Consider the following 27,837-nt stretch of genomic DNA (forward strand, 5'->3'; position numbering starts at 1 on the left):
CAGTAACATGCTATGGATTTGTTTGATTTTACTCTGCGAGTGTGTGCTCTCCATGTGATGCACCGGAGCACAGGCTGTATGATGAGTGAGGGAGCTAAAGATGACGTCACCTTGAAGAGCACAGGGAGGAGAATCATCACTTTGAGAGTACAGTAGCTACCCGAGGGAGCTTGTTTAGGAGCTCAGATCAGTCAGGAAATGCAAATCACAGAAAAAAAGGTGCTTTATTGAAAACAAAAGTATTTCAAAAAAAATATGTACAAAATAATGCTTGTTGTCATTGATGATACAACATGTGATTATTTTAAATGTTTTCTTGCATTATATATTTTTAGACTTACAGTAGCTCTTCTCTTATATACTAAACAAGCATGAACACAATGGGAAGGTGCTTGCAAGGAGAATGTGAAATACGGTTGGAGGTTGACCCTGGTGAGGTGGTGGGGTGCTCCACTCTCCATTCTCGCAGACTTTGTACAAGAACTAAACAAAACCATCTGGAAGTCCAAAAATCCCCACTTAATTTTCTTATATACCATGCACACTTAAAGGGATAGTTCACAAATTACACATTGGTTTCCTTACCCTGTAAGCAGTCTATGGACAAGGTATGACAAAAATCCATGCTTTCCCAGGCTTTCCCAAGCTAATGTTTTAGAATTTTGTGGGACAACTCCCATTCAAGTCATAGGAACGATATTAGCATTTTTCACGCATCATGTCCAAATCATCCAAAAGTATCTCAAATTGATTGTGAAGCTCAACAAAGTCACTTCTAGATGATCTGAATATAAACCAAAGCATGGATTTCTGTCATACCTTGTCCATAGACTGCTTACAGGGTAAGGAAACCAATCTATCCCTTTAACGCCGCTGCTCTGACAGAAAACTGCCATATAGGAACTGTACAATAAGATAATCATTGTTTTAGCTTAGCTCAGCTTTGTTCAGGTGTTTTGCAACTCAGACTTTGCAAAATGTCATTCATTGTATGAGCAAAAATAATGCTATCGTCAGAGAATATAGAAAAGAGGATATGCCACAAAAACAGAATGACTCGATCAAAACATTGTAAAACAAAACACAAAAAAAAAACAAAGGCAACAAACATTCACTCAACAGAGGATGAAACGGGCCTTGCACTTCAGTCTGTACATTTTACTTGATTACTTTACTGCTCTTCTGGGATAAGGCACCGGTCACATAACTGAACCCAGAGCAGTGAGTAACAGAGGAAATCTCACTAGACAGAACAATGATTCTCCATTTACTTCACAGTAGCACAGCTGAAATAACAACAGGAAGTAGAAGTATTATGGCCATATTCACTGTTTCCTAAACAGCCTTTAACATAGACAGTCTACACATCGTACTCTATTTTTATGAGCATTTCAGATTATATATTAGAAAAACACACACAACTCGAGAGGAAGAAGGTGCTGACAGAAAGCATGTAGCTCCTGAACATACAGCCCCCCCCCCCCCATCTGTGAAAAGGGACCTCTAGTTAAATATGTTTTCATTCTATTAAGGGCTGAACATCTCTGTATGAAGAGGTGATATACAACAAGTCAACTAATACTCAGTTGTAACTCGTTAGTTATCATTACTGTCCTGCTATCTGAGACGGACCATCACACTGGTACAGAACATTGCAGGAAGTAGTTCTAACCTACGACATCCTGCTGCAATGACAGCATCTAACGCTATGTGACAATATTGACCAGGTTGGCACTGGTACTAATAACACACTCACACATACGCGTGTAACAGCACATAATGACAATAATGTTTTGTGATTTGTATCCGTGCTATCCACATAGCAACTGCAACACATGTATGTGCCAGAAAGCTGTACATTCTTTTCCCTTTCTGTGGGTACCAAACCACAGACCAAGAAGAAATTAAATCTGGAATAACAAGTAAATACTGTCCACTTTTTCCTCTTTCCTTCCTCCAATACAGATTCCCGAAAAATGACTTCATGTCATTTAAAGAATCATGAACTGAAAAGGAGCAAGAGTTCTGCCTTTGTTTACAAAGTAATTCACATAAAAAGGAAAATTTCTGCAGGCTTGCAATCAAAACAATACCACAAGGCCTACCCAGTAGTGCATGTGTAGTGAACTGTGAGCCACATTAACTAGTTAACAGATTTGTCCTCTAGTTCAGAACGAAGGCAATCCACACACCTCCCATGATGAGGATCAGAATCAGATGAAAACACCTCCCATGATGAGGATCAGAATCAGAGGAAAACACCTCCCATATGAGGATCAGAATCAGAGGAAAACACCTCCCATATGAGGATCAGAATCAGAGGAAAACACCTCCCATATGAGGATCAGAATCAGAGGAAAACACCTCCCATATGAGGATCAGAATCAGAGGAAAACACCTCCCATATGAGGATCAGAATCAGAGGAAAACACCTCCCGTATGAGGATCAGAATCAGAGGAAAACACCTCCCGTATGAGGATCAGAATCAAAGGAAAACACCTCCCGTATGAGGATCAGAATCAGAGGAAAACACCTCCCGTATGAGGATCAGAATCAGAGGAAAACACCTCCCGTATGAGGATCAGAATCAGAGGAAAACACCTCCCGTATGAGGATCAGAATCAGAGGAAAACACCTCCTGTATGAGAATCAGAGGAAAACACCTCCTGTATGAGGATCAGAGGAAAACACCTCCTGTATGAGGATCAGAGGAAAACACCTCCCATATGAGGATCAGAGGAAAACACCTCCCGTATGAGGATCAGAGGAAAACACCTCCTGTATGAGGATCAGAGGAAAACACCTCCTGTATGAGGATCAGAGGAAAACACCTCCTGTATGAGGATCAGAGGAAAACACCTCCTGTATGAGGATCAGAATCAGAGGAAAATAGCTTGTGTATGAGAAATGAAAAAGCATGTTGAAAGAGAAAACTACAGTATAAAGACATTGTCCAAACATGAGCTTGTGTGAGAGAGAGAGAGAGAGAGAGAGAGAGAGAGAGAGAGAGAGAGAGAGAGAGAGAGAGAGAGAGAGAGAGATGATGAGAGGCAGAACATGTGAGTATTATCTTTTCTTAAATAATGTATTAAATCCTCCTGTGATTTCTGCGCTGTGGTCTCTCTTCTCTCTGGTGCCAGAGTCTGTTGGCAGGGTAGCATGCCTGGTGGTGGTGGGATCAGACGTACCACTCCCTGCGTGAGATCACTGAGCCGTCCATATGGGAGACATAGTCCCCCTCAGCCCCACTGTCATAGCAGTCATCCGACAGGTAGGGGGAGCCAGTGCTCAGTGGGTGTGACGGGGCAGCATATCTAGCATGGCCTGTCTGGTGTGGGCTGGTGTAGCTACGCAGGTGGTCTCCGTTCCTCATCGCCCTCGTGAGGCCGTTGGGCTGGCACTCCGGTTCTCTTTGGTTGTTTATGATGGTTGTTGATGTTGGATGCAGGTGGAGGCGTTCACGGTCCCGCACGTGGTTGCGTTCGCGGTCGCCCCACTCTTCGCGGTCCTTGTCTAGGTAGACGTTATTTTCAGGCTTAGTAGGGTGGAGCTTGTGCTGTGGAGGAGCCTTCTGCATGTCTGAAGGCCCTAGGTACTGCTTAGTGTAGTAGTCCCCGTGGAAGGTCTGTCGTTGTCGTAGGTAACAGACCCCGCCCACTACCAGTAGCAGAAGGAGGAACAAGGCTCCGCCAACAGCCCCGCCCACAATGGTGCCCAGGTGGTTGTCGGGGGGCAGGGCTGCCAGGGTGGGGGAGGTGAAGACCCGTCGCTTGTCTCCCACAGAGGTGGATGAGGAGGCAGAGCCGGTTAGGACAGGCGCAGGGGTGGTGGAGGACATGGAGGTGGTGGGAGGATCTAATGGAGGGAGGCAGGGAGGGAGGAGTAAATGGGAAAAGGAGGGTCAGGAAGTGAGGTAGGAGCAGAGGGGAAAAGGAGGGTCAGGGAGGTAGGAGCAAAGGGGGAAAGGAGGGTCAGTGGAGGGAGGTAGGAGTAGAGGGGAAAAGGAGGGTCAGGGAGGGAGGTAGGAGTAGAGAGGGGAAAGGAGGGTCAGGGAGGGAGGTAGGAGTAGAGGGAAAAGGAGGGTCAGGGAGGGAGGTATGAGTAGAGGGGGAAAGGAGGGTCAGGGAGGGAGGTAGGAGTAGAGGGAAAAGGAGGGTCAGGGAGGGAGGTAGGAATAGAGGGGGAAAGGAGGGTCAGGGAGGGAGGTAGGAGTAGAGGGAAAAGGAGGGTCAGGGAGGGAGGTAGGAGTAGAGGGGGAAAGGAGGGTCAGGGAGGGAGGTAGGAGTAGAGGGAAAAGGAGGGTCAGGGAGGGAGGTAGGAGTAGAGGGAAAAGGAGGGTCAGGGAGGGAGGTAGGAATAGAGGGGGAAAGGAGGGTCAGGGAGGGAGGTAGGAGTAGAGGGAAAAGGAGGGTCAGGGAGGGAGGTAGGAATAGAGGGGGAAAGGAGGGTCAGGGAGGGAGGGATGGAAATACAGACAGAAAAGTAGAGAATGTCAATGCAAACTACATCAGCATATTACTGAAAGGGGATAGGTTGACATGAAAACACTACCAACATTTCTACATCTAAAATGACATGTTCATAACAGCCTCTGGCTTGCATTGGCATGTTGTCTGTACAAAGTATGTTATTACATCTTGACATACCACTTGAGGATAGAAGTTCCCTTTCAAAACGTATAGATGTGGTAAATTAAGTTGATGTCTTGGGACTGAGCTAATGTACCCAAAATGACATGCAGTCTATAGCAGCCAAGTGTGCTGTAGGCAGAGCTGTAGCAATCCAGAGACTGAGACGGTTTCGTGATTAGTGTCATAATGGTCAATGGAAAAGTAAGGTAAGGCAGAGGGATGTTGATGTTACTAGTCGAGGAACCAGAGATGAGTGATCAGGAAACTAAATCATCTACAAAGCAAAAACACATTTTTAAACAAATCATCAATTGAAGTGAATGTTGCCTGGCTTTTGTTAGTGTCTTATTTGAAGTAGTACTGTATAAGTGGTTAATAATGCTGACAACAAGAGGCAGCATGACAAACACACAGTCAGTTACTATTTTCCTTGTCTGTAAATCTATGCAAGAGAAGATTTGTTCCGGATTGCACAGATCTACTGTTAGGTTTGAGGGATACTCACATGACGTGCTGTAGCTACCTCCATTAAAATCAGGTCGAATTAACTAACCGATTAACACTTTAATGCTGTGCCTGTTATGTGGGCTTATGGAGGGCTTTATGAAGAGAGTATGTTGAGCATTTCAAATAAAGACAAACATGTCATTGCCAGTGATAAATGTTGTGAGGCAATGATAGGTAGGAGGGAGGGGATGTCTAGAATAGAGTCAGCACTAAATGTTAGGGGCTTTGAGATATGGGAAGGACTACTAAAATGGTAGGGACTGGTTCAGGGATGGATACTTGGGTAAAGGGATAGGCAAAAAGGGCGAATCACTCCTTCACAATTCAGCCAATTTGAACAACTGTTTTGGGCATATGCGTTAATGACTTGATCCAGATCTTCAAATACTCCCTAGAATGTTCTTTGGGCCAGATGAACCATGATCAAGCACCCGTCATCAACAGCTTAGTATCACAGATGGGACATGCTGTTACATCTCTGGTCAATCTGCTCTCCTTATTCCGTCTGCTAGTATTTCTGTCTGGACTTGCCGAGTCTGTATTGAACCATTGTGGTTATGGTTGGATTAGGACTGAGTGACGTGTCCCACTGCTTCATGTGCGAACGGTTCCCTTTAAAAGTGTTGTTGTAAAGTTGTTCAAACAGGGACATAAGATGACACCGCAGTCTTAGTTCCAGGTCAGATGTCTGTAGAGATATCGATCTCTGGCGTCATGGCCCTGTGAATTCCATTTGAATCATATGAATTATGCGACACCACGTGGAGACACTGCACGAATGTGTGGGCGGACACACACACACACACACACACACACACACACACACACACACACACACACACACACACACACACACACACACACACACACACACACACACACACACACACACACACACACACACACACACACACACACACACACACACACACACACACACACACACACACACACACAGCTCCTCTCAAAGGGAAAAGCAACAAAAAAAGGTTGAATAAATAATGAATAGGAGTTGAAAAGAGCTGGTGAATGTTATGAATCTGAGACATCCTCATCTCTCAGTCAAGGCTACACGTTTCTGCCTTTCGCTCTGTGACAAAGAGAGGGAGGGAAGAGAGACAGAAAGAGGTAGATATAGAGGAGAGGGAAAAGCAGAGAGAGAGAGGGAGAGAGATGTACAGTAGTCAACGTGATATTGAAATGAAAGCTCCTTTAAGGAGGGGAAGAGAGGTTTACGGCCAAAAGGGTTCATATTGCACAGCAGAGGGACTGAGACACAGGCCAGGGGTATGACAGAGGAGACACAGCAGAGGAGAGTGGAGGAGTGAGTTAATGGTCTGGGGGATAAGCAGACATGGGTTTGGCCAAAGAACCAGGGAGATCTCCTCTCCTGTTGAAAATCTGGAGACCTAATCAAGACTAATCAGGGCCTCATTAAGACTCGTACATCTGAGGGCCGGAGATAAATTGGCCCTAACACAGCATGGCACCTCGCTTCATTTCAAACACACCCTCAAGCTTAGACAGACTGGGGTCAAGAATGACGAAATGCTGGACGGATCATGTTTTTTTATTTCATTTTTTTGTAAATGCTGTTGTTACAAAATCATAACAATTAAAAAGTGTTTAGTAGCAGGAGCCACAACGACAGAATTATATATTCTATAAATCATGACTCATCTCTATGCTATTATGTTGACACCGAAAGCTTCAAGGCCACAATATGTTTAAAGTTCTCCCTAAGAGAGACAGGAAGAATACGTGTGGAATAACAAGCTGTGTGCACATTCAGCAGCGTTAGTTTCCTCCGCTCACCTTGTATGCGTATCCTCAGGTCCCTGCTGCGTAGGTTGATGTCATTGGCAACCTCACACCTGTAGACTCCAGAGTCATTCCATTGGAGGGGCCTCAGAAACAGCAAGGTGTTGTTCACTATCTCCACCCCTTCTGGCATTTTCCCGTCCAGTCTTGGATATCCACACACAATTACATTATACACAAACACTGGTTCAACGTTTAATCTGCAGTGGGAACAAATCTGTGCACATAAAAACACGAGTAGCGAGCGCACACGCTCACATACCTGATCCATGTGAAGTGGTGTGCTGGTGGGTTTGCGTTGGCTTTGCAGGTCAGTTGGATGTTCTCACGGCCCACATACCAGTCACCGTCATAACCTACGACCACGATGTCTGGGGCGTCTGCAGAGACACAGAGAAGGGGCAACAGACAGAACCTGAAAACGTGGAAAACTCAACCACCCCCAACCTTTTTTTTGTGTGGAATTACATGAATCAATCAAATCTGATGAAATTCCAGCATCAAAGACACTGTGCCAGTCAAAAGTGGACACACCTACTCATTCAAGGGTTTTTCTTAATTTTTTACTATTTTCTACATTGTAGAATAAAAGTGAAGACATCGAAACTATGAGATAACACATATGGAATCATCTATTATCCAAAAAAAGTGTTCAACAAATCAAAATATATTTTATATTTGAGATTCTTCAAAGTAGCCACCCTTTGCCTTGATGACAGCTTTGCACACTCTTGGCATTCTCTCAACCAGCTTCACGAGGAAGTCACCTGGAATGCATTTCAATTAACAGGTGTGTCTTGTTAAAAGTTCATTTGTGGAATTTCCTTCCTTCTTTATGCATTTGAGCCAATCAGTTGTGTTGTGATGAGGTAGGGGTGGTATACAGAAGATGATATTTATCAAATAGGGCTAAGTCCTTGTTATGGCAAGAACAGCTCAAATAAGCAAAGAGAAATGAACGTGAAGGTCAATCAATATGGAAAATGTCAAGAACTTTGAACGTTTCTTCAAGTGCAGTCGCAAAAACCATCAAGTGCTATGATGAACCTGCCTCTCATGAGGCCTGCCACAGGAAAGGAAGACCCAGAGTTACCTCTGCTACAGAGGATAAGTTCATCAGAATTACCAGCCTCAGATTGCAGCCCAAATAAATGCTTCACGGAGTTAAAGTAACAGACACATCTCATCATCAACTGTTCAGAGAAGACTGTGTGAATCAGGCCTTCATGGTCGAATCGCTACAAAGAAACCACTACCAATAATAAGAGGAGACTTGCTTGGGCCAAGAAACACGAGCAATGGACATTAGACCAGTGGAAATCTGTGCTTTGGTCTGATGAGTCCACATTTGAGATTTTTGGTTCCAACCTCTGTTTCTTTGTGACACAGAGTAGGTGAATGGATGAATGGATGATCTCTGCATGTGTGGTTCCCACCGTGAAGCATGGAGTAGGTGTGGGATTTCTTTTCTCTCCAAAACTCTTGAACGTGCCGTCCTTGGCCAGCTCTCCCGCTATCTCTCTCTGAATGACCTTCTTGATCCAAATCAGTCAGGTTTCAAGACTAGTCATTCAACTGAGACTGCTCTCCTCTGTATCACGGAGGCGCTCCGCACTGCTAAAGCTAACTCTCTCTCCTCTGCTCTCATCCTTCTAGATCTATCGGCTGCCTTCGATACTGTGAACCATCAGATCCTCCTCTCCACCCTCTCCGAGTTGGGCATCTCCGGCGCGGCCCACGCTTGGATTGCGTCCTACCTGACAGGTCGCTCCTACCAGGTGGCGTGGCGAGAATCTGTCTCCTCACCACGCGCTCTCACCACTGGTGTCCCCCAGGGCTCTGTTCTTGGCCCTCTCCTATTACACCAAGTCACTTGGCTCTGTCATAACCTCACATGGTCTCTCTTATCATTGCTATGCAGACGACACACAATTAATCTTCTCCTTTCCCCCTTCTGATGACCAGGTGGCGAATCGCATCTCTGCATGTCTGGCAGACATATCAGTGTGGATGACGGATCACCACCTCAAGCTGAACCTCGGCAAGACGGAGCTGCTCTTCCTCCCGGGGAAGGACTGCCCGTTCCATGATCTCGCCATCACGGTTGACAACTCCATTGTGTCCTCCTCCCAGAGCGCCAAGAACCTTGGCGTGATCCTGGACAACACCCTGTCGTTCTCAACCAACATCAAGGCGGTGGCCCGTTCCTGTAGGTTCATGCTCTACAACATCCGCAGAGTACGACCCTGCCTCACACAGGAAGCGGCGCAGGTCCTAATCCAGGCACTTGTCATCTCCCGTCTGGATTACTGCAACTCGCTGTTGGCTGGGCTCCCTGCCTGTGCCATTAAACCCCTTCAACTCATCCAGAACGCCGCAGCCCGTCTGGTGTTCAACCTTCCCAAGTTCTCTCACGTCACCCCGCTCCTCCGTTCTCTCCACTGGCTTCCAGTTGAAGCTCGCATCCGCTACAAGACCATGGTGCTTGCCTACGGAGCTGTGAGGGGAACGGCACCTCAGTACCTCCAGGCTCTGATCAGGCCCTACACCCAAACAAGGGCACTGCGTTCATCCACCTCTGGCCTGCTCGCCTCCCTACCACTGAGGAAGTACAGCTCCCGCTCAGCCCAGTCAAAACTGTTCGCTGCCCTGGCCCCCCAATGGTGGAACAAACTCCCTCACGACGCCAGGACAGCGGAGTCAATCACCACCTTCCGGAGACACCTGAAACCCCACCTCTTTAAGGAATACCTAGGATAGGATAAGTAATCCCTCTCACCCCCCTTAAGTTTTAGATGCACTATTGTAAAGTGACTGTTCCACTGGATGTCATAAGGTGAATGCACCAATTTGAAGTCGCTCTGGATAAGAGCGTCTGCTAAATGACTTAAATGTAAATGTAATGTGTGGGGCTGATGGTGTGGGGCTGCTTTTCTGGTGACATTGTCAGTGATTTATTTAAAATTCAAGGCACACTTAACCAGCATGGCTACCACAGCATTCTGTAGCGATACGCCATCCCATCCCATCTGGTTTGAGCTTAGTGTTTTTCAACAGGGCAATGACCCAAAACACACCTCCAGGCTGTGTAAGGGCTATTTGACCAAGGAGAGTGATGAGGTCACCACTAAAAATTTCACAAATTAAGAAAAACCCTTGAATGAGTAGATGTCCAAACTTTTGACTAGTACTGTATGTGTGAATGATTCTGAACAGAAAACTACTCATACTGAATCACACACACACACAAGCACACACAAGCACACACACACACAACACACACACACACACACACACACACACACACACACACACACACACACACACACACACACACACACACACACACACACACACACACACACACACACACACACACACACACAGAGGGAGAGAGACTCACACTGCACGTTGAGCTGGTAGGGGATCCTGAAGTCTGTGTGCAGGGCAGGATGACGCACCACACAGGTGAGGGCGTGACCCTGGATGTGGCGGGTGGGCTGCCACAGGTAGCGCACCTGGGTGCTGGTCGTGCCGTTTGCCTCGTCCTGCAGCGACACCTCTGATTGGCCAAACAGGTCAGTCTCCCAGGAGACCTCGGCGGGGGGCCGGGCCCGCTCAGCGATGCAGGTGGCCACCACTGTTTCATTGCCCTCGTCGATCAGAGCTACCGAGCCAGCCGACACATACACCCTGGGCTCCACTGAGAGAGAGAGAGAAGGGGTGAGGAAATATGGATAGAAAGGGTTGTAGTGTTCAGTCAGTGTTCCAGTATCTTCTAGGGCAGGGGTCCCCAATTACATTCAGCCATGGGACGATTTTCCCTTGAGCGGTTGGTCGGGGGGCTGAAAAATCGTTTTTTTTTTTTACACTACAAATTGACCACAAAAATCCCTAACAGATACTGTGTAGTATTTGACAAAAACAGAATAATTTCAAACCTGGATTACATTGGGATACGATCACGTTTTAATTTATGCGTGAGAATATTTGCAAACTGATTTCCTAAATTAACATCACTTTGAGATGATTTTCTGTCTTACATCCAAAAACGAAAATTCTAAATATACACATATATATATATATATATTCCGATTTTGTTGTTGTTGTCAAGGGCCAAATGAAATCACCAGTGGGCCGAATATGGCCCGTGGGCCACCTATTGGGGAACCCTGCTCTCGGGAAGCAGAGTTCCCGAGTAGGGTCTGGAAGTGGTTTAGTCATTCACCAAGCTCTTTTTTCCTTCTTTCCGTCACTCTTTCTTTCAACCGCCGCCCCCCCTTTCCATCTCCCTCCTTTCGCCTTTCCTACTACGCAGTAGCAGCTCAGAGACTTCCTGTAACCCTTCAAAAACAGTGCGTGTAAGCCACGGCCTTGCCTGGAATAATACATCTAACTAACCCCGACTAACTCCCCGGGATACTTTAAAAGAGGGGCGTCTCAATTGCCCACCACATTCCTCTAGCTCCAATTATAGCACCCTGTTCCTGTACACCCCTCCCTCGCTCCCATTCCTTCACCCCTCCTCTCACGCAACTGTACCCATACCGTTCTCATTGCAATGCCCCTTTAACCAACCCTTATTCCAACCCCTCATCCTCACTAGCTTCCATCCTTTCTCTCCACACTTTGTCTTACCACTCTCCCTCTGGCCCAGTGACGTGAGTAGGATCCTCTCCCCCACAATGGCCATGTGTAGTTCATACATTTTTACACGAGGCTCTTTACTAAGATGTAGGATTACGTTTCAGAATATTACAAGCACACCATCAGCCATACAAACACACACACTTACAAGAGGTGTGTTGCACAGAGACAGACACTAGCGGTGGGTCATATGGCCAAAAATCCATATTGTAATAAATTGCCTGAATTGATGAGATAATTATTATTTAAAATGATCTTTTAAACTACTACTACTGGTTGGAGCCATCAATTGTCCCATTAACAATCACCCATATTAGCAAACTTATTTTATTTATTTCTCTAGTATAGGTTACTTATAATATCAGCAAAATGCCTGCGATAAGTGATCGGTATAGTCAGTGTCAATAATTTCCTGTTTATCGTCCCAGCTCTAATTGGCACACACACACACACACACACACACACACACACACACACACACACACACACACACACACACACACACACACACACACACACACACACACACACACACACACACACACACACACACACACACACACACACACACACACACCCCAACACAAGCACACCCCAACACAAGCACACCCCAACACAAGCACACCCCAACACAAGCACACCCCAACACAAGCACACCCCAACACAAGCACACCCCAACACAAGCACACCCCAACACAAGCACACCCCAACACAAGCACACCCCAACACAAGCACACACACTCCTACCGAGCACGCTGACAGTGGTGGAGGCCTGTGTGTTGCCCAGGGGGAAGGTGGCAACCTTGCAGGTGTACACTCCAATGTCCTCAAAGCCCACATCCTCCAGTATGATGGTGGCGTCATGGGAGGAGGGCGAGCGGAAGGACAGGCGGCGCACATAGTTTGGGGGGATCGAGATGCCGAACACAGGATTGTACACCGCCACAGTCACCGAGCCTGTGGGGAGCCGGCGCTCCCAGGAACTCTGGGTAAGACTGAGGTTGGCCCCCACCTCCACGCTACAGCCCAACGTCACATTCTTCCCCAATACAGCACTCACCTTCTGGGGAACCAACACCTGACTGCACCCCACACCTGGAGCACAGAGAGGGAGAGAATGAAAGAGAAAATGATTAGTTTCACCATCAACAATCAGTTAATTCCATTTTTTTCTGAAGAACTACTGTAAGAATCAAAAAGAAAAGAATAACCACATTCCCCTGTGGTTAGTCACAAAGTATAATCAAAAGAGTTGTAGTTATCTTGGGCAGTGAAACATAAGCCTGTGTGCAATGTGTATGGCTGTAAATGTAATATGCCCACTGATGACGGCAATAAAGGACTGTGGCAATAGCATACGGACTTCCCCTCAACACACTATACCCTCCATCTGTCTCTCAGTTGGACATCATTTACCTAATAACATCACATTGGTCACATGCACGTGGTTAGCAGACGTTATTGGTCACATGCACGTGGTTAGCAGACGTTATTGGTCACATGCACGTGGTTAGCAGACGTTATTGGTCACATGCACGTGGTTAGCAGACGTTATTGGTCACATGCACGTGGTTAGCAGACGTTATTGATCACATGCACGTGGTTAGCAGACGTTATTGGTCACATGCACGTGGTTAGCAGACATTGGTCACATGCACGTGGTTAGCAGACGTTATTGGTCACATGCACGTGGTTAGCAGACGTTATTGGTCACATGCACGTGGTTAGCAGATGTTATTCAAATCAAATTTAATTTGTCACATGTGCCCAATACAACAGGTGTAGTAGACCTTACAGTGAAATGCTTACTTACAGGCTCTAACCAATAGTGTAAAAAATGTATTCGGTGAACAATAGGTAGGTAAAGAAATAAAACAACAGTAAAAAGACAGGCTATATACAGTAGCGAGGCTATAAAAAGTAGTGAGGCTACATACAGACACCGGTTAGTCAGGTTGATTGAGGTAGTATGTACATGTAGATATGGTTAAAGTGGCTATGCATATATGAACAAAGAGGGGTTGGCAGGTGGGACACAATGCAGATAGCCCGGTTAGCCACTGTGCGGGAGCACTGGTTGGTCAGGTAGTATGTACATGAATGTATAGTTAGTGACTATGCATATATATGATAAACAGAAAGTAGCGGCAGCATAAAAGGAGGGGTTGGGGGGGGGGGGGGGCACAATGCAAATAGTCCGGGTAGCCATTTGATTACCTGTTCAGGAGTTATGGCTTAGGGGTAAAAACTTAAGAAGCCTTTTTGTCCTCGACTTGACACTCCAGTACCGTTTGCCATGTGGTAGTAGAGAGAACAGTCTATGACTGGGGTGGCTGGGGTCTTTGACAATTTTCAGGGCCTTCCTCTGACACCGCCTGGTGTAGAGGTCCTGGATGGCAGGACCTGGGCCGTACGCACTACCCTCTGAAGTGCCTTGCGGTCAGAGGCCGAGCAGTTGCCGTACCAGGAATTGATGCAACCAGTCAGGATGTTCTCGATGTTGCAGCTGTATCACCTTTTGAGGATCTCAGGACCCATGACAAATCTTTTTAGTTTCCTGAGGGGGAATAGGCTTTGTCCTGCCCTCTTCACAACTGTCTTGGTGTGTTTGGACCATTCTAGTTTGTTGTTGATGTGGACACCGAGGAACTTGAAGCTCTCAACCTGCTCCACAACAGCCCCGTCAATGAGAATGGGGGCGTGCTCTGTGCTCCTTTTCCTGTAGTCTACAATGATCTCTTTAGTCTTGGTTACGTTGAGGGATAGGTTGTTATTCTGGCACCACCCGGCCAGGTCTCTGACTTCCTCCCTATAGGCTGTCTCGTCGTTGCCACTGTTGTGTCGTCGGCAAACTTAATGATGGTGTTGGAGTCGTGCCTGGCCATGCAGTCGTGGGTGAACAGGGAACACAGGAGGGGACTGAGCACGCACCCCTGGTGAGCTCCAGTGTTGAGATGCAGCGTGGCAGATGTGTTGCTGCCTACCCTCACCACCTGGGGGCGGACCGTCAGGAAGTCCAGGATCCAGTTGCAGAGGGAGGTGTTTAGTCCCAGGATCCTTAGCTTTAGCAATGAGCTTTGAGGGCACTATGGTGTTGAACACTGAGCTGTAGTCAATGAGGAGCATTATCACATAAGTGTTCCTTTGTCCAGGTGGGAAAGGGAAGTGCAATAGAGATTGCATCATCTGTGGATCTGTTTGGGCGGTATGCAAATTGGAGTGGAACTTGGGTTTCTGGGATAATGGTGTTGATGTGAGCCATTACCAACCTTTCAAAGCACTTCATGGCTACAGACTTGAATGCTACGGGTCTGTAGTCATTTTGGGCAGGTTGCCTTTGCATTCTTGGGCACAGGGACTATGGTGGTCTGCTTGAAACATGTTGGTATTACAGACTCAGTCAGGGACAAGTTGAAAATGTCAGTGAAGACACCTGCCAGTTGTATGTTGACCTGTTTAAAAGGTCTTACGTCAGCTACGGAGAGCGTGATCACACAGTCATCCGGAACAGCTGATGCTCTCATGCATGCCTCAGTGTTGCTTGCCTCGAAGTGAGCATAGAAGTGATTTAGCTCGTCTGGTAGGCTCGTGTCACTAGGCAGCTCGCGGCTGTGCTTCCCTTTGAAGTCTGTAATAGTTTGCAAGCCCTGCCACATAAGACGAGTGTCGGAGCCGGTGTTGTATGATTCAATCTTAGCCCTGTATTGACGCTTTGCCTGTTTGATGGTTCATCGCAGGGAATAGCAGGATTTTTTGTAAGCTTCCGGGTTAGAGTCCCACACCTTGAAAGCGGCAGCTCTACCCTTTAGCTCAGTGTGAATGTTGCCTGTAATCCATGGCTTCTGGTTGGGGAATGTACGTACAGTAACTGTGGGGTAGACGTCCTCAATGCACTTATTGATAAAACCAGTGACTGATGTGGTGTACTCCTCAATGCCATTGGAAGAATCCTGGAACATGTTCTAGTCTGTGATAAAACAGTCCTGTAGTTTAGCATTTGCTTCATCTGACCACTTTTTTTATTAGTGACATACACGTGTTTAGCAGATGTTATTGTGGGTGCAGCGAAATGCTTGTGTTTCTGGCTCTGACAGAACAGCAATACAGTGCCTTGCGAAAGTATTCGGCCCCCTTGAACTTTGCGACCTTTTGCCACATTTCAGGCTTCAAACATAAAGATATAAAACTGTATTTTTTTGTGAAGAATCAACAATAAGTGGGACACAATCATGAAGTGGAATGACATTTATTGGATATTTCAAACTTTAACAAATCAAAACCTGAAAAATTGGGCGTGCAAAATTATTCAGCCCCTTTACTTTCAGTGCAGCAAACTCTCTCCAGATGTTCAGTGAGGTTCTCTGAATGATCCAATGTTGACCTAAATGACTAATGATAATAAATACAATCCACCTGTGTGTAATCAAGTCTCCGTATAAATGCACCTGCACTGTGATAGTCTCAGAGGTCCGTTAAAAGCGCAGAGAGCATCATGAAGAACAAGGAACAAACCAGGCAGGTCCGAGATACTGTTGTGAAGAAGTTTAAAGCCGGATTTGGATACAAAAAGGTTTCCCAAGCTTTAAAAATCCCAAGGAGTACTGTGCAAGTGATAATATTGAAATGGAAGGAGTATCAGACCACTGCAAATCTACCAAGACCTGGCCGTCCCTCTAAACTTTCAGCTCATACAAGGAGAAGACTGATCAGAGATGCAGCCAAGAGGCCCATGATCACTCTGGATGAACTGCAGAGATCTACAGCTGAGGTGGGAGACTGTCCATAGGATAACAATCAGTCGTATATTGCACAAATCTGGCCTTTATGGAAGAGTGGCAAGAAGAAAGCCATTTCTTAAAGATATCCATAAAAAGTGTTGTTTAAAGTTTGCCACAAGCCACCTGGGAGACACACCAAACATGTGGAAGAAGGTGCTCTGGTCAGATGAAACCAAAATTGAACTTTTTGGCAACAATGCAAAACGTTATGTTTGGCGTAAAAGCAACACAGTTCATCACCCTGAACACACCATCCCCACTGTCAAACATGGTGGTGGCAGCATCATGGTTTGGGCCTGCTTTTCTTCAGCAGGGACAATGGTTAAAATTGATGGGAAGATGGATGGAGCCAAATACAGGACCATTCTGGAAGAAAACCTGATGAAGTCTGCAAAAGACCTGACACTGGGACGGAGATTTGTCTTCCAACAAGACAATGATCCAAAACATAAAGCAAAATCTACAATGGAATGGTTCAAAAATAAACATATCCAGGTGTTAGAATGGCCAAGTCAAAGTCCAGACCTGAATCCAATCGAGAATCTGTGGAAAGAACTGAAAACTGCTGTTCACAAATGCTCTCCATCCAACCTCACTGAGCTCGAGCTGTTTTGCAAGGAGGAATGGGAAAAAATGTCAGTCTCTCGATGTGCAAAACTGATAGAGACATACCCCAAGCGACTTACAGCTGTAATCGCAGCAAAAGGTGGCGCTACAAAGTATTAACTTAAGGGGGCTAAATAATTTTGCACGCCCAATTTTTCACTTTTTGATTTGTTAAAAAAGTTTGAAATATCCAATAAATGTTGTTCCACTTCATGATTGTGTCCCACTTGTTGTTGATTCTTCACAAAAAAATACAGTTTTATATCTTTAAGTTTGAAGCCTGAAATGTGGCAAAAGGTGGCAAAGTTCAAGGGGGCCGAATACTTTCGCAAGGCACTGTATCTAACCATTTCACAACATATGCCCAATACACACAAATATAAATCAAGGAATGGGATTAAGAATATATAAATATATGGACGAGCAATGTCAGAGCGGCATAGACTAAGATACAGTAGGATAGAATACAGTATATACATATGAGATGAGTAATGCAAAGTATGTAAACATTATTAGTGACTAGTGTTCCATTTATTAAAGTTGCCAGTGATTTCAAGTCTATGTACATTTGAAGTTGGAAGTTTACATACACTTCGGTTGGAGTCATTAAAACTCATTTTTTCAACCACTCCACAAATTTCTTGTTAACAAACAATAGTTTTGGCAAGTCGGTTAGGACATGTACTTTGTGCATGACACAAGTAATTTTTCCAGCAATTGTTTACAGACAGATTATTTCACTGGGTCAGAAGTTCAAAAACTAAGTTGACTGTGACTTTAAACAGCTTGGAAAACTCCAGAAAATTATGTCATGGGTCTAGAATCCAAGAACAACAGCAAAGGACCAAGTGAAGTTGCTGGAGGAAACAGTTACAAAAGGATCTATATTCACAGTAAAACGAGTTCTATATCGACATAACCTGAAAGGCCGCTCAGTAAGGAAAAATCCAGGCTACGGTTTGCAACTGCACATTGGGACAAAGATCGTACTTTTTGGAGAAATGTCCTCTGGTCTAATGAAACAAAAATAGAACTATTTGGCCATAATGACCATCGTTATGTTTGGAGGAAAAAGGGAGAGGCTTGCAACCCGAAGAACACCATCCCAACCGTGAAGCACGGGGGTGGCAGCATTATGTTGTGGGGGTGCTTTGCCGCAGGAGGGACTGATACACTTCACAAAATAGATGGCATCATGAGAGAGGAAAATTACGTGGATATATTGACGCAACATCTCAAGACATCAGTTAAAGTTAAAGCTTGGTAGCAAATGGGTCTTCCAAAGGACAATGACCCCAAGCATACTTCCAATTTTGTGGCAAAATGGCTTAAGGACAATAAAGTCAAGGTATTGGAGTGGCCATCACAAAGCCCTGCCCTCAATCCCATAGAAGATTTGTGGGCAGAACTGAAAAAGCGTGTGCGAGCAAGGAGGCCTACAAACCTAACTCAGTTACACCAGCTCTGCCAGGAGGAATGGAGAAAAGAATTCATTGTGGGAAGCTTGTGGAAGGATACACAAAACGTTTGACCCAAGTTAAACAATTTAAAGGCAACACTACAAAAAAACTATTGAGTGTATGTAAACTTCTGACCCACTGGGAATGTGATGAAAGAAATAAAAGCTGAAATAAATCACTCTACTATTATTCTGACATTTCACATTCTTAAATAAAGTGGTAATCGTAACTGACCTAAGACAGGGAATTTTTACTGAGTTGTGAAAAGCTGAGTTGAAATGTATTTGGCGAAGGTGTATGTAAACTTCCAACTTCAACTGTATATAGCTATTTACAGTTTGATGGCTTTGAGATAGAAGCCATTTTTCAGTCTCTCGGTCCCAGCTTTGAAGCACCTGTCTGACCTCGCCTTCTGGAGGATAGCGGTGTGAACAGGCAGTGGCTCAGGTGGTTGTTGTCTATGATGATATTTTTGGCCTTCCTGTGACATTGGGTAATGTGAATGTCCTGGAGGCCAGGTAGTTAATCCCCAGTGATGCGTTGGGCAGTTCGCACCACCCTCTGGAGAGCCCTACGGTTGGGGGCAGTGCAGTTGCCGTACCAGGCGGTGATACAGCCTGACAGGACGCTCTCAATTGTGCATTTGTAAAAGTTTGTGGGTTTTATGTGCCTAGTCAAATTTCTTCAGCCTCCTGAGGTTAAATAGGCGCTGTGGAGCCTTCTTCACCACACCGTCTGTGTGGGTGGACCATTTCAGTTTGTCAGTGATGTGTACACCGAGGAACTTGAAGCTTTCCACCTTCGCCACTGTGCTCCCTCTGCGGTTTCCTGAAGTCCACGATCATCTCCTTTGATTTGTTGACGTTGAGTGAGAGGTTATTTTCCTGGTTACTCCCAGAGCCCTCACCTCCTCCCCATAGACGGTCTCGTCATTGCTGGTAATCAAGCATGCTACTGTTGGGTTGTCTGAAATCTTGATGATTGAGTTGGAGGCATGCGTGGCCACGCAGCCATGGGTGAACAGGGAGGACAGGAGGGGCCTAAGCACGCACCCTTGTGGGGCCCCAGTGTTGAGGATCACCGAAGTGGAGGTGTTGTTTCCTACCTTCACCACCTGGGGGCAGCCTGTCAGGAAGTCCAGGACCCAGTTGTACAGGGCAGACCCAGGGCCTCGAGCTTAATGATGAGCTTGGACGTTACCATGTTGTTGAATGCTGAGCTAGTGTCAATGAACATAATTTTTACATAGGTATTCCTCTTGTCCAGATGGGATAGGGCAGTGTGATTGCATTGTCTGTGGATCTATTGGGGCGGTAAGCAAATTGATGGGTCTCGGGTAACAGGTAAGGTAGATCCTTGACGAGTCTCTCAAAGCACTTCATGATGACAGAAGTGAGTGCAACGGAGCGATAATTTAGTTCCGTTACCTTTGCCTTCTTGGGTACAGGAAAAATGGTGGCCAACTTGAAGCATGTGGTGACAGCAGATTGGGATAAGGAGATATTGAATATGCCTGTAAACACACCAGCCAGTTGATCTGTGCATGCTGAGGATGTGGCTAGGGATGCCGTCTGGGTCGGCAGCCTTGCGAGGGTTAACACTTAAATGTCTTAGGCACGTCGGCCACGGAGAAGTAAAGCCCACAGTCCTTGGTAGCGTTATCCTCAAAGCAGCCGTAGAAGCTAGATGCTTGTCCAAAAGCAAGACGTCGGTGTCTGCGACGTGGCTGTGATTAGTCTGTGATTGCCTGCAGACCCTGTCACAAACGTCTCATATCTGAGCCGTTGAATTGCGACTCCACTTTGTCTCTATACTGGCATTTTGCCTGTTTGATTTTCTTGGTGAGGGAATAGCTACACTTTGTATTCTGCCATATTCCCAGTCACCTTGACATGGTTAAATGTGGTGGTTCACGCTTTCAGTTTTGCGTGAATGCTGCCATCTATCCACGGTTTCTGGTTAGAATAGATTTTAATAGTCATAGTGGGTACAACATTTCCTATACACTTCTTGATAATCTCAGATTCCGATTGGTCAGACCAGCATTGCATAGTCCTTAGCACAGGTATTTCCTGTTTGAGTTTCTGCCTATAGGAAGGGAGCAGCAAAATGGAGTCGTGGTCAGATTTTCCAAAAGGAGGGTGGGGGAGGGCCTTGTAGGCATCCCGGAAGTTGGAGTAGCAGTGGTCGAGTGTTTAAGCAGCGCGAGTACTACAGTCAATGTGATGATAGAACTTCTGCAGCCTTTATCAAATTTCATTTGTTAAAATACCTAGCTCCAATAAATACAGCCTCGGGATATTTGGTTTCCAGTTTGCATAATGTCCAGTGAAATTCATTGAGGGTCGTGGTGGTATCGGCTTGAATGGGGTGGATATACACGGCTGTGACTATAACCGAAGATAATTCTCTTGGGAGATAATACGGTCGGCATTTGATGAGGTATTCTAGGTTGGGTGAACAAAAGGACTTCAGTTCCTGTACGTTATCACAATCACACCATGAGTCATTAATCATGAAACATACACCCCCCGCACTTCCTAAGTCAGACAGGAAGACCACTGAGTACCTCTCCTCCGCTGGCATGGTTTTGGGTTGGCCTCTGGAATCAGTTAAATTGCCCTGGGGGGTGTGAACAAAGGATTCTGGAAAGTCATATTCCTGGTTGTAATACTGGTAGTGCTTGTGAGTTACCGCCACTCTGATATCCCGGCTGTATGTAATAACACCCCAAAAATTCTGGGCTAATAATGTAAAAAATAATACATTTTAAAACAACACTGCAGAGTTTCCTAAGAGCTAGAAGCACGGCAGCCATCTCCATTGGTGCCATTTTCACACATAAAAATACATGCAGAGCCAATATATGTGTAGAAGTATGCTAATAGGTAAGGAGGACAATCCAAATCTAAACCAATCCAAATCTAAACCAATCCAAATCTAAACCAATCCAAATCTAACATGCAGGGTCCAAAAATGTATTAAAATGTTACAAATCACCAATTGATGCGTCCACTCCATGCAATATCAGTAGCCTAGTCAGACTGTACGCTGTGCCCAGCTTCGCACACGCTAACTAACACGAGGTAGGCAGCATGTACCTGATCTTGTACATTGGCGTGGCAGATTCAGCATTCAAATGCTAAAATGGCATGTGTGATATCAAGCTTTATTAGTTGAGTGACCACCTACGTAATTTGCTAGGTAGGTTATTGTTATCTATGCAAAGTTGAAAATTGTGTTTTACGAGAATGAAAGTAAGCTACTGGAGACACACCTAATCTAGCTATAGGCCATCTGCTGAACGGGACTTAGATTGTCCAGGTTCACCATCAGCAATAGTTTTCGTAGTTTTTTCTTTAAACAATCAGTGTATATGGTCAATTTTAGATATTAAAATTCTTAATTTAATTCATTTTACCCTCTATACCGCGGAATCACGTTTCAGAGGAAATCCAAAGTTATGCTATATATTCATTGGCTGTCACAGCTCATTTGTAAATGATAAATATTGATGCATTACTAGCTCAAACACTTAATATGCCAGCTCAGAGAGAGCCAGCAGCAGAGAGAGCCAGCAGCAGAGAGAGCCAGCAGCAGAGAGAGCCAGCAGCAGAGAGAGCCAGCAGCAGAGAGAGCCAGCAGCAGAGAGAGCCAGCTCATAGAGAGCCAGCTCATAGAGAGCCAGCAGCAGAGACATCCAGCAGCAGAGACATCCAGCAGCAGAGAGAGCCAGCAGCAGAGAGAGCCAGCAGCAGAGAGAGCCAGCAGCAGAGAGAGCCAGCAGCAGAGAGAGCCAGCTCAGAGAGAGCCAGCAGCAGAGAGAGCCAGCTCAGAGAGAGCCAGCAGCAGAGACAGCCAGCTCAGAGAGAGCCAGCAGCAGAGACAGCCAGCTCAGAGAGAGCCAGCAGCAGAGACAGCCAGCTCAGAGAGAGCCAGCTCAGAGAGAGCCAGCTCAAGAGCTCCATCAGCAGATGATTTTAATTTAGAATGGAAAATGAATGTGTTCATGCAACTGAATCGTTTCCCACTAAATCGTTCCGGTATCGTATCCAGCCCCTGTATATAGATACGTATCGAATCGTCTTGAAAGGGAAAGATGCACATCCCTACGAGCTAGCATATAGCCTAATCATGGATGCTATTTTTCCCCATTAGCTGTTGCGAAAGCAGGTGCTACTCTTCCCGGGGTCCACACAAAACATGACATAATACAGAACATTAATAAACAAGAACAGGAATACATTGAAAAATAAAAAAGTTTTTAAGGCACAAGTAGCGTACATATCAATACACACTATCTAGGTCAAATAGGGGAGAGGCGTGGTGCCATGAGGTGCCGCTTTATCTGGTTTTTTAAAACCTGGTTTGCTGTTCATATAAAAAACTCAAGTACCGATCGTTACCGCTGGACTCCCTGTTATACTCAAACTACATATATATACATATATATATACATATATAGGTGTGTGTGTGTGTGTGTGTGTGTGTGTGTGTGTGTGTGTGTGTGTGTGTGTGTGTGTGTGTGTGTGTGTGTACACTGCTCAAAAAATAAAGAGAACACTTAAACAACACAATGTAACTCCAAGTCAATCACACTTCTCTGAAATCAAACTGTCTGTCCACTTAGGAACCAACATTGATTGACAATAAATTTCACATGATGTTGTGCAAATGGAATAGACAACAGGTGGAAATTATAGACAATTAGCAAGACAAACGGTCAGAAACAGACTCCATGAGGATGGTATGAGGGCCTGACGTCCACAGGTGGGGGTTGTGCTTACAGCTCAACACCGTGCAGGACGTTTGGCAAATTCGCCACTGGCGCCCTGTGCTCTTCACAGATGAAAGCAGGTTCACACTGAGCACATGTGACAGTCCCGCCGTGGAGAACGTTCTGCTGCCTGCAACAACCTCCAGCATAACCGGTTTGGCGGTGGGTCAGTCATGGTGTGGGGTGGCATTTCTTTGGGGGGCCGCACAGCCCTCCATGTGCTCGCCAGAGGTAGCCTAACTGCCATTAGGTACCGAGATGAGATCCTCAGACCCCTTGTGAGACCATATGCTGGTGTGGTTGGCCCTGGGTTCCTCCTAATGCAAGACAATGCTAGACCTCATGTGGCTGGAGTGTGTCAGCAGTTCCTGCAAGAGGAAGGCATTGATGCTATGGACTGGCCCACCCGTTCCCCAGACCTGAATTCAATTGAGCACATCTGGGACATCATGTCTAGCTCCATCCACCAATGCCACGTGGCACCACAGACTGTCCAGGAGTTGGCGGATGCTTTAGTCCAGGTCTGGGAGGAGATCCCTCAGGAGACCATCCGCCACCTCATCAGGAGCATGCCAAGGCATTGTAGGAAGGTCATACAGGCATGTGGAGGCCACACACACTACTGAGCCTCATTTTGACTTGTTGTAAGGACATTACATCAAAGTTGGATCAGCCTGTAGTGTGGTTTTCCACTTTAATTTTGAGTGTGACTCCAAATCCAGACCTCCATGGGTTGATAAATTTGATTTCCATTGATAATTTGTGTGTGATTTTGTTGTCAGCACATTCAACTGTGTAAAGAAAAAAGTATTTAATAAGAATATTTCATTCATTCAGATCTAGGATGTGTTATTTTAGTGTTCCCTTTATTTTTTTGAGCGGTATATATATGTAGTGTGTGTGTGTATAATATCATATATATATACACATGATATTATACACACACACACTACATATATATATATATATGATATTATACACACACATATATATAATACACACACACTACTTCATGGATGACCTCAACTATACTGAACAAAAATAAACGCAACATAAAAACAAAACAAAATAATTTGTCCCATGTTTCAAGAGCTGAAATAAATGTTCCCAGAAATTGTCCATACGCACAAAAAGCTAATTTCTCAAATTTGGCACACAAATTTGTCTACATCCCTGTCAGTGAGTATTTCTACTTTGCCAAGATAATCCATCCACCTGACAGGTGTGGAATATCAAGAAGCTAATTAAACAGCATGATCATTACACAGGTACCTCTTGTGCTGGGGACTCTAAAATGTGCAGTTGTGTCACACAACACAATGCCACAGATATCTCAAGTTGAGGGAGTGTGCAATTGGCAGGATGACTGCAGGAATGTCCACCAGAGCTGTTGCCAGAGATCTGAATGTTAATTTCTCTACCATAAGCCATTTAGAGAATTTGGCAGTATGTCCAAATGGCCTTAACTGCAAACCATGTGTAACCACGCCAGCCCAGGACCTCCACAGCCAGACTCTTAACCTGCAGGATAGTTTGAGACCAGCCACCAGGACAGCTGATGAAACTGATGAGTATTTCTGTTTGTAATAAAGCCCTTCTGTGTGGAAAAACTCCTTCTGATTGGCTGGGCCTGGCTCCCCAGTGGGTGGGCCTATGCCCTCCCAGGCCCACCAATGGCTGCACCCCTGCCAAGTCATGTGAAATCCATAGATTAGGGCCTAATTCATTTATTTACATTGACTGATTTCCTTATATGAACTTTAACTCTTTGTATTAAATTGTTGCATGTTGCGTTTATATTTTTGTTCAGTGTAGATATCTTCATTTCATGTGTTTTTTCATCAGAAGATGATCATAGTCTTTCAATAAACATTAATCGTGTCTGGAAATAGTGTGTGTGTGTGGTCGGGAGAGACCGAGACAGTAAAAAAATATATATATATATTTAGTTGAAAGAGCATTGACGTCAGCTCCAGCTTAGACATTCCAAACAAAACACAAGCTTAGTCAGTGCCATCAAACTAAGCATTCACAGACATCTGTGTTGACCTGATCATGAATCCACAGCAACCGGCATTTGGTTTTCCATCATAATAATACACAGGCCAGTGTTTGCGTGTGTTCCCGAAGATCAGTGCATTCTGGTGCAATAGCTGCCTGCCCTACTTCTGACCTGAATCCAGAAATTAAAAGCATCCCTTTGTGAAAATGCTCACTCTGTCCCGGTGTCCAATCAGAACTTCCCCCTAAAGCCATGTCATCCCCTCCAGTCATTTACATGTCCTGTCCACACACACAGCATTAAGATCAGCAGTGGTCCACAGAAACAGACAAAGGGAGAGAGGCAACAGGAGAATGCAGAGGGAGAGGCAACAGGAGAATGCAGAGGGAGAGGCAACAGGAGAATGCAGAGGGAGAGGCAACAGGAGAATGCAGAGGGAGAGGCAACAGGAGAATGCAGAGGGAGAGGCAACAGGAGAATGCAGAGGGAGAGGCAACAGGAGAATGCAGAGGGAGAGGCAACAGGAGAATGCAGAGGGAGAGGCAACAGGAGAATGCAGAGGGAGAGGCAACAGGAGAATGCAGAGGGAGAGGCAACAGGAGAATGCAGAGGGAGAGGCAACAGGAGAATGCAGAGGGAGAGGCAACAGGAGAATGCAGAGGGAGAGGCAACAGGAGAATGCAGAGGGAGAATACAGAGGGAGAGGCAACAGGAGAATACAGAGGGAGAGGCAACAGGAGAATACAGAGGGAGAGGCAACAGGAGAATACAGAGGGAGAGGCAACAGGAGAATACAGAGGGAGAGGCAACAGGAGAATACAGAGGGAGAGGCAACAGGAGAATACAGAGGGAGAGGCAACAGGAGAATACAGAGGGAGAGGCAACAGGAGAATACAGAGGGAGAGGCAACAGGAGAATACAGAGGGAGAGGCAACAGGAGAATACAGAGGGAGAGGCAACAGGAGAATGCAGAGGGAGAGGCAACAGGAGAATACAGAGGGAGAGGCAACAGGAGAATACAGAGGGAGAGGCAACAGGAGAATACAGAGGGAGAGGCAACAGGAGAATACAGAGGGAGAGGCAACAGGAGAATACAGAGGGAGAGGCAACAGGAGAATGCAGAGGGAGAGGCAACAGGAGAATACAGAGGGAGAGGCAACAGGAGAATACAGAGGGAGAGGCAACAGGAGAATACAGAGGGAGAGGCAACAGGAGAATACAGAGGGAGAGGCAACAGGAGAATACAGAGGGAGAGGCAACAGGAGAATACAGAGGGAGAGGCAACAGGAGAATACAGAGGGAGAGGCAACAGGAGAATACAGAGGGAGAGGCAACAGGAGAATACAGAGGGAGAGGCAACAGGAGAATACAGAGGGAGAGGCAACAGGAGAATACAGAGGGAGAGGCAACAGGAGAATACAGAGGAGAGGCAACAGGAGAATACAGAGGGAGAGGCAACAGGAGAATACAGAGGGAGAGGCAACAGGAGAATACAGAGGGAGAGGCAACAGGAGAATACAGAGGGAGAGGCAACAGGAGAATACAGAGGGAGAGGCAACAGGAGAATACAGAGGGAGAGGCAACAGGAGAATACAGAGGGAGAGGCAACAGGAGAATACAGAGGGAGAGGCAACAGGAGAATACAGAGGGAGAGGCAACAGGAGAATACAGAGGGAGAGGCAACAGGAGAATACAGAGGGAGAGGCAACAGGAGAATACAGAGGGAGAGGCAACAGGAGAATACAGAGGGAGAGGCAACAGGAGAATACAGAGGGAGAGGCAACAGGAGAATACAGAGGGAGAGGCAACAGGAGAATACAGAGGGAGAGGCAACAGGAGAATGCAGAGGGAGAGGCAACAAATGTATCACTAAGAGATTCTGGCGAAGAGGAAAACAAGTGTAAGGAATGAGTCCCAGATAGAATACATGCGAAACATCATAATACCATCATGCTGCAAGCCGCCAGCCCCCTCAACGAAATCACTAATTGCAACAAGCTGCCAGTGGGAAGACGTCATTGTATAGCATTGCTTGGCAACTGACTCCAAACATTCCGCCTGTTTTTGTCGTGCCAACAACAATCCCAGCCCAATCTCCCAACCCCCCCCGCCAACTGAAAACAGACGGTTTTTCCTGAGTGTCCCCCTAACACCAACCTTTGAACCTGGGGCGACCTGAGCACAGAGATAAGAGAGGGTTAGGAGAGGAAAATCAACAGGAGGATGGCCATTCATTAAAGGACAGGATTTAATCAAAGAACACAACAATTCTCTGAACATCCAAGGCTATGTCGTGCCCTGGAGATTAACGGTTGAGTTGTGTGGCATTTTATAGGGGTGGGATAAGACCGAGAGGATGGGAAACGGTCAGAAACTCTTTGTAATCCCTCCCTGAATTCTCAGATATTTTACTAGCTTGCAGCGCAACGACTAGAGGTCTGAATTTTCCAAATTACTGCACGGCCCCGCATTGCCCACAGTTGACTTTGCAAGGCTCTTAGGTCAACAAGGAGGAAACACAGTATTGTGTTTACTGTTGGACATCTGTTGACTCTTGCTAGACATGTCAAAGATCACTGGCAGCTGTGTCACTTCCTGGTGGCTCAT

General features: G+C 45.8%; 1 protein-coding gene across 1 annotated transcript; it reads right to left on the minus strand.

The window, feature by feature from the left end:
• Positions 1-205: 205 nt before the first annotated feature.
• On the minus strand, positions 206-27,837 carry LOC123990635 (nectin-3-like protein). The gene is made up of 7 exons (XM_046291294.1): positions 27,765-27,837; positions 27,388-27,405; positions 12,355-12,702; positions 10,364-10,663; positions 7,223-7,340; positions 6,955-7,106; positions 206-3,856 (listed from the first exon to the last, which is right to left on the minus strand). The coding sequence occupies exons 1-7, from the start codon at positions 27,835-27,837 to the stop codon at positions 3,180-3,182; spliced, it is 1,686 nt and encodes a 561-aa protein (XP_046147250.1). The 3' UTR covers positions 206-3,179.

This window comes from Oncorhynchus gorbuscha, linkage group LG02, assembly GCF_021184085.1.
Source record: "Oncorhynchus gorbuscha isolate QuinsamMale2020 ecotype Even-year linkage group LG02, OgorEven_v1.0, whole genome shotgun sequence".
NCBI classification, from domain to species: Eukaryota; Metazoa; Chordata; class Actinopteri; order Salmoniformes; family Salmonidae; genus Oncorhynchus; species Oncorhynchus gorbuscha.